At 33.0% G+C, this 13,369-nt stretch overlaps 1 protein-coding gene across 1 annotated transcript; it reads right to left on the bottom strand.

The window, feature by feature from the left end:
- Positions 1-794: 794 nt before the first annotated feature.
- Positions 795-2,771, bottom strand: LOC113714880 (protein BYPASS1-LIKE). The gene has a single exon (XM_027239009.2). It carries the CDS (start codon positions 2,171-2,173, stop codon positions 1,007-1,009), a length of 1,167 nt encoding a protein of 388 aa, XP_027094810.1. The 5' UTR covers positions 2,174-2,771; the 3' UTR covers positions 795-1,006.
- Between the last annotated feature and the right edge of the window lie 10,598 nt (positions 2,772-13,369).

Raw genomic sequence — 13,369 nt, 5'->3', positions numbered from 1 at the left:
TCCAAGAACAAATAACAGAGTACTGCATGCAAGTGAAACATGGTCAAATTAAACTCTAACAGAGTGAAACATGGTATTTCCCATAATTAGTCAGTAAAGAGCAGAATCACTTTTGACGGAAGCAAATATACACCTACAAAAGCAACTCTAGATGATCATTGTGCTTCAAATCCAATAAGGCAATCAAGTGTCCAGGAGGGGGGTTTCTGTTTGAGAGCTGAAAGGGCAAGAAAGAATAAAAACATTGGTGACTTTGAGCAAGTCAAAGCAGTTATTTTAATGGCACGACAAAGAGGACAATTGACAGTGGAAATTGACAAATGGATTGGAAGTCAGAAATCCAATCAAGAAATCCCCAAATATTGACCAAATCCATTGTAACTGTTGACCAGAGATGAAGCTTCTGCACGCTATTAGACTTCATGAGAATAGCAGAAGCCTAAAAAAAGGAAATGAGAGGAGGTTATTAAATGAGATGAAAATATCATAAAATGCTTCAGGCAAATCTTCAAAGAGAAAGGAAGAAACAACTCAATTAACTTAAATTACTTATCAATAATCTGAAGATCCTTCAGAATGATCTACTATTATACAAAAGACTACTTATTAATGGGTAGCACAAAGACCAGAAGATTTCTCCTATTATACATGAAGAAATAATCTGTGACTGAATCTTGTTATGCTAGTATGTAACTCAAGGCAAAAATTTGAAGACAAAATGAGTCATCACCTGAAGCAAATCTAGTTGGAAATTTGATTGTAGAAAGCCAACACAAGATGCAGCACAACATCAATGACGCCCAGTAATCTCACCTAATTTTCTTTACATATAATATATTGTGATAAGTACAAAGCTTTACCTCTATGATCCTCATTATTCTTGGCCTATTGCCTCATTTCATTCTCATTCTCATTCTCATCTATGGAAAACAAAAGTGCATAACATATTTGCAAGCTCTACATTTGTTGCCAGAAGCAACTTTAGACATAAATCTATCAACCATGACTAATTAGTATTAGCGCGACCCATGGTGTCTAGACCCTCGGTTCTGCTGCGAACAATCCTGTGGAATACTTCTCTAACCTGGCGCTCCAGCGGGTCCAGTCCATCCTTTATTGCTTCATAAACAAGTCCTAGCTTCTGTACTCGCTGCCTCACTTCTGCCTCCTTTTCATCCGTCAAAGGGAACTGAACAGAATCAGTCAACTCGTTCATATGCCTCGCGCATTTCTCAATCTCATGAATCTCCTTCAACAACCCACAAGCATTTCGGCGGTCCCTTTTCCTGGACTCCTCCAAAATCCTCTCGTGAAGGGTCAGTATAGGCACAGCCCAAATAAACTGCCTGGTGACAGAGAAATGTGTCCCGAGGCCTCGGTCCTGGCAAGGAATAGCAGCAACAAGAGCCCACATTACAAACAATAGCACATAGCTCATGGTGAAAACAGCCACCACTAATCCGTTGGTGGCCATGACTTCATTAGCTCTTGGAGCAACCAAATTGTTCCCAATTGCTTGTAGCTGCTTAGCTGCTGACCAAGTCCGCGAAACGCTCCATGATAATGATCGAAAATGGCCTAATGACCTCTGATCTTTCTGAGCATTTTGGCGCCCAAAAGACCTATTTCTATGACCAAGAGTAGTATTACTCTCTTTCTCATCCAGCATACCAATAGCCAAATCAATCAAAGCCTTTTTTGCACGTCGGAAATGGCCTTCCCCGAAACTCTTATGATTATCCAAAGCACATAAAACAATTTCCAATTGCTTCTGCCATGATCTTATATGCTCAATACCATCACGAATAGCATTACAAACATCCAAAGCCTTAACACTCCTCTCAAAAAACTCAGAAATGTGACGATCCATTGGGGCTCTATTAAAGTAAGCTCTATTATTAAAAAGTATAACTCTGAAATCATCTTGGCAAGACAGAAAAACATCTAAAAGCTTACGAATCCATGGAATAGAGAGCAGCTCACTGGAATCTGCAGCCAGTAGATCATTGAACCTTTCAGCCACTAGCTTCTGGAAGGCCTCGAGCTCAAGTTCTTGGCTTGTGGCCTCATGAGAGGAATCCATTGAATGGACCTGATCCCTGCGAATACTCAAAATTGAACGCCCAAAATTTGCAAAAGAAGACGCTCCCCCTTGGTAATCTGTTGCTGGCATTTCTTACCTCACATCAAACACTCAAAACTAATTGCCAATTTCAAGAAAATCCTGAAAATGGCCCTGATTTTCAGCTACAAATTCTAGGGGAGAAAATCTCTAAGATTGCTTTTTTACCAGAAACTAAGGCCAACCCACCAAAATCCAGATGGAAAACACACCGAAAATAACTTAATCAAAATCCAGAAGTGATCACCACAAATTTCAAAAAAATTTCAGCTGGAAATTTTCAAAAAAAGATTGCTTCTTTATCAATGTACCCCAAAAAATCCGAACTTGCAAACGGAAATCTAAAGGCCAACCCACAAAAACCCAGGTGGTAAAGAGCCTAAAATTTCAAGAATTTGGATCAAAATGCAAAAAGGCGCCCAGATGAAGCAAGTGTTTGAAGAACCCACTACTGCAAAAGAGTAACAAGCCAAATCCCACAACAAAAACAGAGGCTAAAAAAGCAATCTTGAGAGAGAAATGGTGATGAGAGGCTCAGGAGAGTGATTGTAGACAGAGAAAAGAAAGGCTGATGCTTGGAACCCTACAAGGAAGGAGAGTCTTATATTGGGTTGATTTGGAATTTTGGACCGCGTAATATGGTTGGAAATGAAAAGTTGATAGAAATTGAGGTAATTAAGGTTTTTTAATGTTTAATGGTGATTTTAAGATTAATTACCATAAAAAGTAGGTAATTGAGGTTTTTAGGGAGTAAAAAAGTGGAGAGGTTAAGTTCCGGACAGCGTGTCTGGGCCAGCGGGCTCTTAAACACGCTCACACACGAAATGAACACGCATGACATAATCTGGGCCCACAAACAGAAATTCTGATGGAATCTATGATATTCAATTTGGGCCGCTGATGTAACTTTTGGGTTCATCGTACGGTACATATTGAATGGGTTGCGTCAGCATCAGTACTGGAGTAGTACGCTGTGGTAAGATTGCTGTTCGTCTTGCTTTTGGGAAATTGACCGTTTCCACTGTTAGGGGGTTTACGAACCGTTTACCTTTATCATTCCCTTTTAGAAAAATCGTTCAAAACGTTTTTTTTTTTATATTTCATCAAATAAATTTTTTTGTTCCTCACTTTTAAAATAATAACTTTACATCTGTTATAAAATTGAGTCAATAAAATTTAGTTCTGACCACTTGTTATCACAAATTCATCACGTAATTCATACATGATAATTTTTTGAGGCAAAAATATTAAATCTAATTTATAATTGAGCAAATGATCTCATTCATAATCATTTTTTTTTCTGAAAAAAGTAGGATCTAACATGAATTATATTTATTTTTTTTCTTAAAAGTGGGATCTAATCTAATTAATATTTATTTTTGCCTCCAAGAATATGAGATTTGAATTTTTTTTTTACATAAAAAATGACTACATATAAATCATACGGTGATTTCAAGCGAAAAAGTTGTCAAAAACTTAGATTATGACAAAATTTTGCTAACTTAAATTTATAAGGAACATAAAATTAGTATTTTAAAAGTAAATGATGAAAAAATTCATTTGGCAAAATATGGGAGACATTTTGAACGATTTTTGTTTTTATTTTTGTACTGTTTTGTTTTACCAATAAGCACTTAAAAGCATTTTGATTTCTTTTTTGTTTATTTATTTACTTGTGGAAAATTTTGAGTATGTCTCAATTTAATAGTGTGGCATATAATTACAAAAATCAAAATTAATACAGTAAGCACATTTACTTAAAAGATCTTAAAATTGATCAAGCCATACATATTAAATATATGTAGAATATTTAAGATAGTTTTTTGGATAGTAGAATATTTAGGATAATTTTTTGAAAAAAATACTGTAGTGCTTTTTTTGATGTGATATATGTGAGATAAAAAGGTAATTAAAAAACGTGCTAATGATGTAAATAAATAAAATTATGCAAATAATTTACAATCCTAACAAACCCATAAAAATAATGAGTAGTGATAATACATTGAAAAGAAATTGGGAATCATCAAAAAAGAATTTGGAAATAAATTAATTATATCAATAAAATTTTGTTCTATCAAATACATTTTTTTTTCATCTTAGTTGCCAACTTGCCATTGGGGGGTTTTTATTAACAGGGCTGTCCAATTACAGGGGTAGCTATTGCTAGATCTGTCTTTTAAAGGTGAAACTAGCATGTGAATTCTGATCTACGCATAAAATTAGAAACACTACTCCCAAGTCACAAGCATCCACATTTTACCAAAATACATTAATTTCTTTTCTCTCAAAGTTGCCATAGCTTCTTGATCAATAGTCTTACCCAATTTTTTTTATAATTTCTTTTTTTTAGAATCATGTGAACAAAAATATATTCTTTTCTCCCAAAGTAGCCATAGGTTCTTGATCAATAGTCTTGCCCAAAATTTTATTTAATTTGTTTTTGTTGGAATCATGTGAATTCTAGTGTCATTTAATCATGAATCCACAAATAGAGGGATTTGGTACTCAAGGATAAGATGTACATAATTGGATTGGCTAACACATGTTTGCATCTTCTACGAGGATTTTTCTTTACTTCATAGAATTTGCACTTGTTATTTACCACATCGTTTATTCAACTCAAGTTAAGATAGGTTGAATTAGAGAATGAACCAACTCACATATTCACTACCATTCAACAACATGAGATATACAATATATAAGACTTTTAACAAAAAAAAAAAACTCAAACGTAATGCATTTTTTTTTTCTTGTAAAATCATGGAGTTAATAATTGCTATGATGGAGTTTTTTTTTTTTTTTTTTTTTTTGGGAGTGGGGTTGTAGTTTTTGACCATAGGCTTGGTATTGATTGAAGTGGGCAGCTGTCTAGCCTGGTGGGATTCGGATTAGGGTTCATGTTCTGTTATGTATGGTAGAGGTGATTATTTAAGCGTTAAATCCCCTCCTCAAAATAAATATAAAACTCATCCTATCTTTTTTTTTTTTTTTTGATAAGAAAACTAACGGAAAAATTTCTATTACTGAGGTTGCTGGAAATTGTCGAGCACGATCTGCTTGACAAAACTCATCCTGTCTTTATCATGCATAACTTTTCAATCATTATTATCGTAATTTCAAAACATCATGTCATTTTTTTTAAAAAAAAAATAAAAGCATTTTAATGCATAAAAAATAGTAAAATTCAAACCAAACTGAGGAAGTTATTTAATGGGATCAATTCTGATGGAATGAGCACAATTGAGTTAAACGGTTTTATAATCCGGGGAATCTATTGACGGTATCAGATATTATTAACAGGGCCGTTTGGATTGCAAGTTTTTTTATGAAAAAAGTTTTGAAATATTCCCTTAACACATATAATTACAGTAAATTTTTCTACAAAAACTTTAATTTAAATTGGCTCGTAACTTTTGACATGACAGTGTGTGCAGTTGGTACTAGAATTATTATTATTGTAGGTTCATCTTTACTTTTTTTGGGTGCTTATCTCGTTCCTTTTATGGCATAACATCAAAAGGAAAAAAAAACGTTCTTGAAAGCGAATTAATTGAAAAATTATTAAATATAATTAAAAAGATATGTGTAGGTGTCTGCACTACAAATGAAGATTTATGGATTAACCAAAGCACTACTTACAATAATACCACTAAAATAACACCTAAAAAGAATAATACAGTGTAATAATACAGAGTTAAATATATGCAATTAAATAAGGATTTACTTTTTATGCACTAACAGTGTAATGATTTTTTTTATACTAACAGTTATAAATATATGCCACGTGCACATAATTTGAATTTTAAATTTAAATTCATATTATATGCAATGAACTAAATCTGTTAGTAAAAAAAATTATATACTGATAGCTGATAAAAAAAAAAAAACTAATTACCCTAAGTTTGGATTGTTACTTTCTATAGAGTAATTTTTTACGTTTTTTATGAATACATTTTTTAATCACCTTTTTATCTCATATACCTCAAATCGTTATATATATTTTTCTTAAAAGCTACTAAAAATAGTAATCCAAAGGTGTGTTTTACAAACACTACAAGGCGTTTTCTTCACCCCCCAAAAAAACACCAAAAAGAAAAACTCTTTTTTTAAAAAAAAAAAACTCAAACGGTGGTTGACCACGTGTGAAAATGCCACCGGCTGATAGCTTGATGAAAGCTAACGGAACGGAGGTCAGTTTTTGGAGCACACGTGGGCACAGTCAGTGGGACCCAACTGTGAGGGCTTCTGCTGAGCTGGGTCATCGCTGGCGCGTAACGTGCACAGGGGACTCGGTCTAGTCATTAGTCATATGCATACAACTAAATAATTTTCCACGCAAAAAAGAATTCAAAAAAAAAAAAAGCAATTGGATAAAATAAATTAAATCAAAACCCCCTTCTAGAAACTATTTGAAATTATTAGCAGACAAAGATGGCTTGAGCACAACAAGCAAAGGAAGGTAGGTTAGGAGAGTTTTAATGATGACTGAAATGGCAAATGGTTTCTTTCATCAAGGCATCAACTTTGTGCATTTTCAAGGCTATTTTATTATCAACTATTTTGTCTACGTTGACAAAATTGTCACTCTACATCACATCAAACAAAAAGATTCCTCTTTGAAAAAATTTTAAGGGTCTTATTTTGGATAGTCTCCTACTGGCTACTACGAAGACATGAAAACAATTTCATATTAAATTCAAGTTTAAGGGTTACAGGCTTTATCCAAATCCAAGGCTGATTGATTCTTTTTTTTTTTTTTTGTGATTTTAATGTATTTTAATTGTTGCTGGTTTGTTAGAGAGAATCATGGAAAAAGCACTTTTCCTTATTCTTTTTCCTTTTTTTACATATTTATTTTTTTTCCTATTCAAATGGTAGGTCGAAAAAATTACTATTAAATTTCTTTGATAGTTTGAATTATAGAATGTTTAAAGTTTTTTTTTTTGGGTTTTTAATGCATGTTATTATTCTAGTCATGGAAGACGCAATTTATCATTTTTTTTTCATATTTATGTTTTTTCCTTGTTAAATGATTGGTCAAACAATTACAATTAAAATTCTTTATCACAACTAAATAATAGTGGACCGCCCTGATGATAGTTCAAAAAATTACAATAAAATAAGTTTTTTTTTTTTTTTTGGTTGTGAATTTGACTTGAACAATGCAGGCTGAGTCGAGTTGACATCTATCTGTATGTTCATTTTTGTACTTTTCAACAAGTTAATTGTATCTACTGAAAAAAAAAAACAAGTTAATTGTATCTGCCTCACAATGGAATGGAGTCAATCATAAATCTCATATTACCATTTTTTTTTTCCCAATTGATTTTCAAATGAAAACAAACATTGAATGTTGCATATGTTACATTCTATCCAGACAATAAATGCTAATGAACAACTGGTCAAATAAGGTGGGGAGGAAGAGTTGTTATTTGAGCTGGTTAATTAGGCCACTGAGAAAAATGAAAAGGTCCAAATAAGCCAAAAAAAATAATAATAATCAAGGATGCACAATCAATCGACTAATTCAACATAGAGAAATAGATAATCTAAAACTTATTTTGTATTTTGATACTAACCCATCAATGTACAAAGAACACTAATAGCATCATTGCTTACCAAAATGAATCCAATTGAATAGGAAATTATTTGAAATATTATTCGAAATAATTATTGTAATACGACTTGTAACGTGATATATGTGAAAAATGTATGTATTGAAAAATAATTAATTGTAACGACTTATATTGAAAAATGTATCTGTGATGGCAGTAGCTAACACAAAACAAAAAACCAGAGACTGAATAATGTTAACACTTTTTAGTATTACTCCCTCCGTCCCATTTTGATAGTCCTGTTTCTTTTTTCACACAGTTTAAGAAAAAGTAGTTAACTTTGTTGGAAAAGTAAATTTAGATTGTTATTTCCTAAAATACCCTCACATTAAATATGGTACAATTTTATGGGAACTTGAATTGATGGTAAAAAAAGAATCAACTCTCATTAAATATGATAGGTTTATAGTAATAACTACTTACATTGAATAAGGGTATTTTAGAAAAATTAAAATACAACTACATTCTTCAATTGGAAAGTGGACTACAATTTGGGACGGATGAAAAAGGAATACAGGACTATCAAAATGGGACGGAGGGAGTATAATTCAACGAATGTGCACATAGCCTATAAGGATAATTTCTTAGTGGAATGCACGATTAGTCTACATGATTAACAAAATAACAAAATATTGAAGCAGACAATTGAAAGAGAAATTCCCGATACCAAATCCTCCTATATCTCATCTCATGCAAAATCTTGCTCACGTGTAACTTGCAGCTCCCAAATGGCCACAGATTCAAGAAACTCACAGGCTCTAAGTCAAAACAGTTGCATTATTCGAGGAAGAAAATGTTGGCACTGGTAATAAATTAATTAGAGGTAATGAAAGAATTAATACAGCTGGTTATGTAAGATATGTTTCATTATCGATGGTCATAGCAATATCCACCTGCCTGTAGGTTTTGGGACACGAGAAATTATATATTGTGAATATACAATACAAACACCTTGACAACTTGAGCTCCTAAAACAATCAATCGATTGATCTCTGACTTGTGAGGCACTTCTTCCTTGGTGCAATGTTGTTTAAGTTTTGACCAAATAATGGAACAGGATTCTTAATGCATGTATGCTGATCACATTGTGTGCACGTCAGAATGTGATGAATAATCTTGAAACAGTAACTGCTAGTATAGTATTAAATATAGAAGAATGGTAGTATATCTTTTGAGAACATTATTGTTATAAATTGGTCTATTAAATTTGTTATTGTTTGATGGCTTGTACAAGTTAATCCGGACCTCATTAAGTGAAGTATTCATGGCCACGTAGTTTTTATCATTAATTAGGCTAGAATAACTCAGGTGATTATGATTTCTAAATCCGATACAGTCCCGTTTGGATTGCAATATTCTGGAGTTTTTGTTAAAAAAAAAAATGTAATGTAATAGTTTGCTGTATGTATGTGAGATAAAGAGATGATTGAGAAAGGTGTTCATGAAAATCGTAAAAAATTTATGGGAAAAAATGGCAATCCAAACAAGAAGGTTTTTGTAAAGTCGTTTTCCTGTATACTTTATGATAAGTGCTAACACTGAACATATACTTGATTATTGGGCTTAGATAATGTGTAATTTTGATTTCAAATGAAATAGTAAAACAAAACAGATGACTAATCAAATTTTGACCATTGTACAAACTTGAGAATGGTATATCACTAATTAATTATCTTAATCCCATGTTGAGTAGAAATATATGCAAATGAAAGCTTTTTACCCTTCCAGCAAGACAAGAAAGTGGACAGGTAAGAATTGTAAACTTCGAGATATGTATGGTTGCAAAACTCCTTCTTTTTGAATTTGTTTCCTTTCTACTGTATTTGTCTGAACTTGTCGTAATTGTATTGAATGAGGAGCTGAGAAGACGCAAAAGTATTTTTAACATACCAATGACCGGTGGAAATCGAATTAAATTATATGCTTCATTTTCCACTTCCATTAGGGGATCAGATTCAACTGGATAAAGCCATGCAATCATTCCAAGGCATTTTTGCCCTTTCAATATACACATGACCATACGTGTATTTTCTTGTCACAATTTGTAGTCAACCAAAGGATAGTACAGATGAAGTAATGCAGTTGCCACCATTTTGGTTTGTCGTAAGCAACAGCATCGATGGAGCAAAGAATCTGAAAATGATGATGTTCTTAAAAATCCCAGAAAGGATCCCTTGAACACAACGAAAGAGCTGTCACTTTCCTTCCCCAAGAAAGAATCGCTTCAGCTAGTAATCTTCGTTACGAAATTGAAGATTGTAGCTCTCAACACAGTCACTTCTCAGTATTATACAATCTTTTACGCTCCATCACTGGAAAGAACTCAGTGCGGTTGTGTTTTGTATGATTCTGTTCAGTTGTTGTATATTCAAATTTTTAGTGTACACTCCATCGCTTTTTTTTTTTTTTTTTTTTCAAATACAACAACCAGACCAAATCGCATGAAACCCCAATAGCATTGAGTACTTTCCTCTCCAATACTTCATCCATTCAGCAGAAGTAGATGGATTTGTAGATTTGCGTTGATTGTGATGTGCTCCATTTGAAGTCAAGGTTCAATTCACATGTTTATTATACAACTTTAATGTCACTATCACTAATGAAAATCAATTATAGCACAGGTTTTTTTTTTTTTTTTGTTCTTTTAATGCTAGTGAAATAGCAAACAAAAAAAAAAAAGGAGCGAGCAACTGATTCCATACTCTAAATTTTATAATTTTTGCACCCAAAGGCCAATGGCAGGTATTGCATCAATTTTTTTTTTTTTTTTTTCAGAGACAACAACAGTTGTATAACCTAATCTATTCTACACTAAGGGGGAGGGAGCGGATCTAAGGAGGTCCAGGAATAACTCGGAGGGGACTGAACCACCACCAGACCAAACGAGTGCACAACACACTCGCCTGGATTTTTTGAAGCAAATCACTTAAATGTGGCATTTTGAACCCTTGCCTCCCACCTCACCAAGCTAGGTGGTGGCTACTAGCCCAAAGGCTGGTGGTTAGGTATTGCATCAAGTTAAGTGGATGGATATTCCTTGTTAGAAGTAATGCAACAACAGATTCGAAAATACAAAATGTTATAATTTAAATGAATATTTTCCTCATATATATCAAGTTGATTTTGACATATATAGCATTACCCAACTAATCTAGCTAGGATTGATTACATCTTGAACCTTTACATATAAACAAGGGTTAATTCCAGAAACCTCCCTTGAGGTTTATCCTAGTATCACCTAGTATGCCTGAAGTTTCAGAAATCTCACATAACTCCCCTTAAATTATGACACTTTATGTAACATTCTCATCCCTTATGTGTAAAAGTATTAGAAAATGCATTGGAGGAGAGAGATTATATTATCTTTTCATTTTTACCCTTGTACAATTTGATATATGAATCTTCAAATATGAAAAAAGACAAATAAAGTGGAAAATTAAATTTAGAATATGAGAAGGTGTAAGGGCAATGAATAATAAATTTAGTCATTTTGAAACTAGAGAACACAGTTGTGTGCAAAGGTAACTTCTAAAACTACTTCAACATTATGAAAAGGCAAAAACTTCAAGAACAAAGATTTTGTAGCAAAAAGACACAAAAATTTTGCCACAAAGAGGGAAATTAGAGTGAAAAGTTTAAGAGGTCAGTCATAGCAAAGATGAACATTAAAAGCAAAGATTTTTTGTAACCAAGAGAGATAAAAATATTTTAATATCATTCTTGTTATATATTTTTTTAGATATTTTAGCTTGTAGGATTTTTTTGTACCCAACCTTTTGCTACTTAAAAAAAGCAGGAAAATATTGGGGGTAACATTGTCATTTCAATGCCTCCGATTGGAACATCTAGTCACATTATATTGATAGGAGAGATAAGTGAAATTTTTAAAACTTTAAGAGTGCTACGTGATATTAGAATGTACGTCGGGGAGGTTTCTGAAATTATTAACCCTATGAACAAATAGTTTGCTCATGGTTCAAGATGCTGCAATTTCTCCCGTCAGCAGCACAACAAACTCAGAACAATAAACTATTATCACCACGCCACACAACACAATAAAACTTGCCTTAAAATGCTATAACGAATATATATATATATATATATATATATTTATATGATGAATCACCTTAAAAGAACAAAACAATAGCAAGCTGATTAGATGAATGACAGTGAACCCATAACCATAACCTGACGCAGCCTCCAGTTATGGTCCTTAAAATATTTCAATTCATTATTTTGTTACCTATCCATGACCTGCTTCGTGGGAGCCATGAAATGTATTGATTCGGCTCCACCCATACACATCTCTATCTCTTGTATCATACAGGTGGTAATTTGGATTTTGTCCTTGGCCTGGTTAGGCAAGATGGTATCATAAAATTATTCATCACAAATGCGCCCAATTGACCAAGATACCAATATACTTCTTCTAGAGGACTGTTACTTCTCGAAAGAGAAGTAAGAAAGCTTGGAAGTAACCTATTAGCAAGTTGACTACTTGAAGGTTAAGTTTCACAGTTCCCAAAAAATAACTTGCACCAACTGGTTTGTTGCATTTGCTTTTGAAGGAGATCATCAAGAACTTTAATGCTAAGGTGCTACGTTACAGTGGCTAAAATAGTGGCTTGCATATGAAATCCCCTTGATTTTATACCACTACATGATACATGTTTTATAAGGTTTCTATACTTCGCCTTAATTTTTATTTTTTTTTACATATACATTTTGATTTTCTTGATATTTCCTTGGTTTTTAGTGCATCTAGCTAGAGTTTTTGCATTTGACAAAAGTTTTCTAGGAGGTTACTGTAATTTTGGAACAAGAAGGTCTCTAAAACTGCCACAGACATCAGTAAATAATACTTGTTATTTGTTAAGGCTTTTTACTTTGATCAACCCCAAAGGAGATATCTATCTCTTTTACAATTAAACCTTACAAGAAGACACTATGGCAATGTTGAGTAAAAACTAGAATATCAACCTTTGCAATTTTAGCAAACATGAAGGAGTATAATCATAGTGTAAATTAAAGGGCATAATCAAACAACTAATTTGATCTTAGGTTGTGTTTGGATTGTATTTTTCATGAAAAAATTACTGTAACGATTTGATGTACGTGAGAAAAATGATAATAGAAAAATGTGATCACGGAAAACGATGTAATTTTTTCTCGAAAAATCGCAATCCAAACCAGGCCTAAGTTTGTTGGGATAAAGGCAACCTGCAAAGTTGGCTAAAGCTAAATTATTTCATTCTATATATGTTGTCACTGTCAAATTTTTGTTGCCACAAACATTTTACGTGAGAGCGTGTGGCAGAGAGCATATGCATTATCCATCTCTTTATTCTCCAAGAAGAACTTTTCTTTCTTGGGAGTTACTCAATGAAAAAGACTTCTTCGGGAGTTGAATAAAAGTGTGATAATCAAAGATTCAAAGTTGTTGTCTTGATAAGGATTAATTATTGGCCCTAAGATTAGTTTCTTTTTCAACAAAAGTTTATCATCTTCTGTAGCAAGTTTGGTACGTGGCCATTGGCATGGAAGATGGAACCATAGAAAACCATAGACCAAGTAAACAAGTATGGAGTAGGGAGTATGGACCCTATTATAAGGTCTCCAGGCATCAGTTGAC

The sequence above is a fragment of the Coffea arabica genome, chromosome 10c, assembly GCF_036785885.1.
Source record: "Coffea arabica cultivar ET-39 chromosome 10c, Coffea Arabica ET-39 HiFi, whole genome shotgun sequence".
Lineage (NCBI taxonomy): Eukaryota > Viridiplantae > Streptophyta > Magnoliopsida > Gentianales > Rubiaceae > Coffea > Coffea arabica.
The sequence above is the reverse complement of the archived record's forward strand: the minus strand, read 5'-3'. Positions and strand labels throughout refer to the sequence as shown.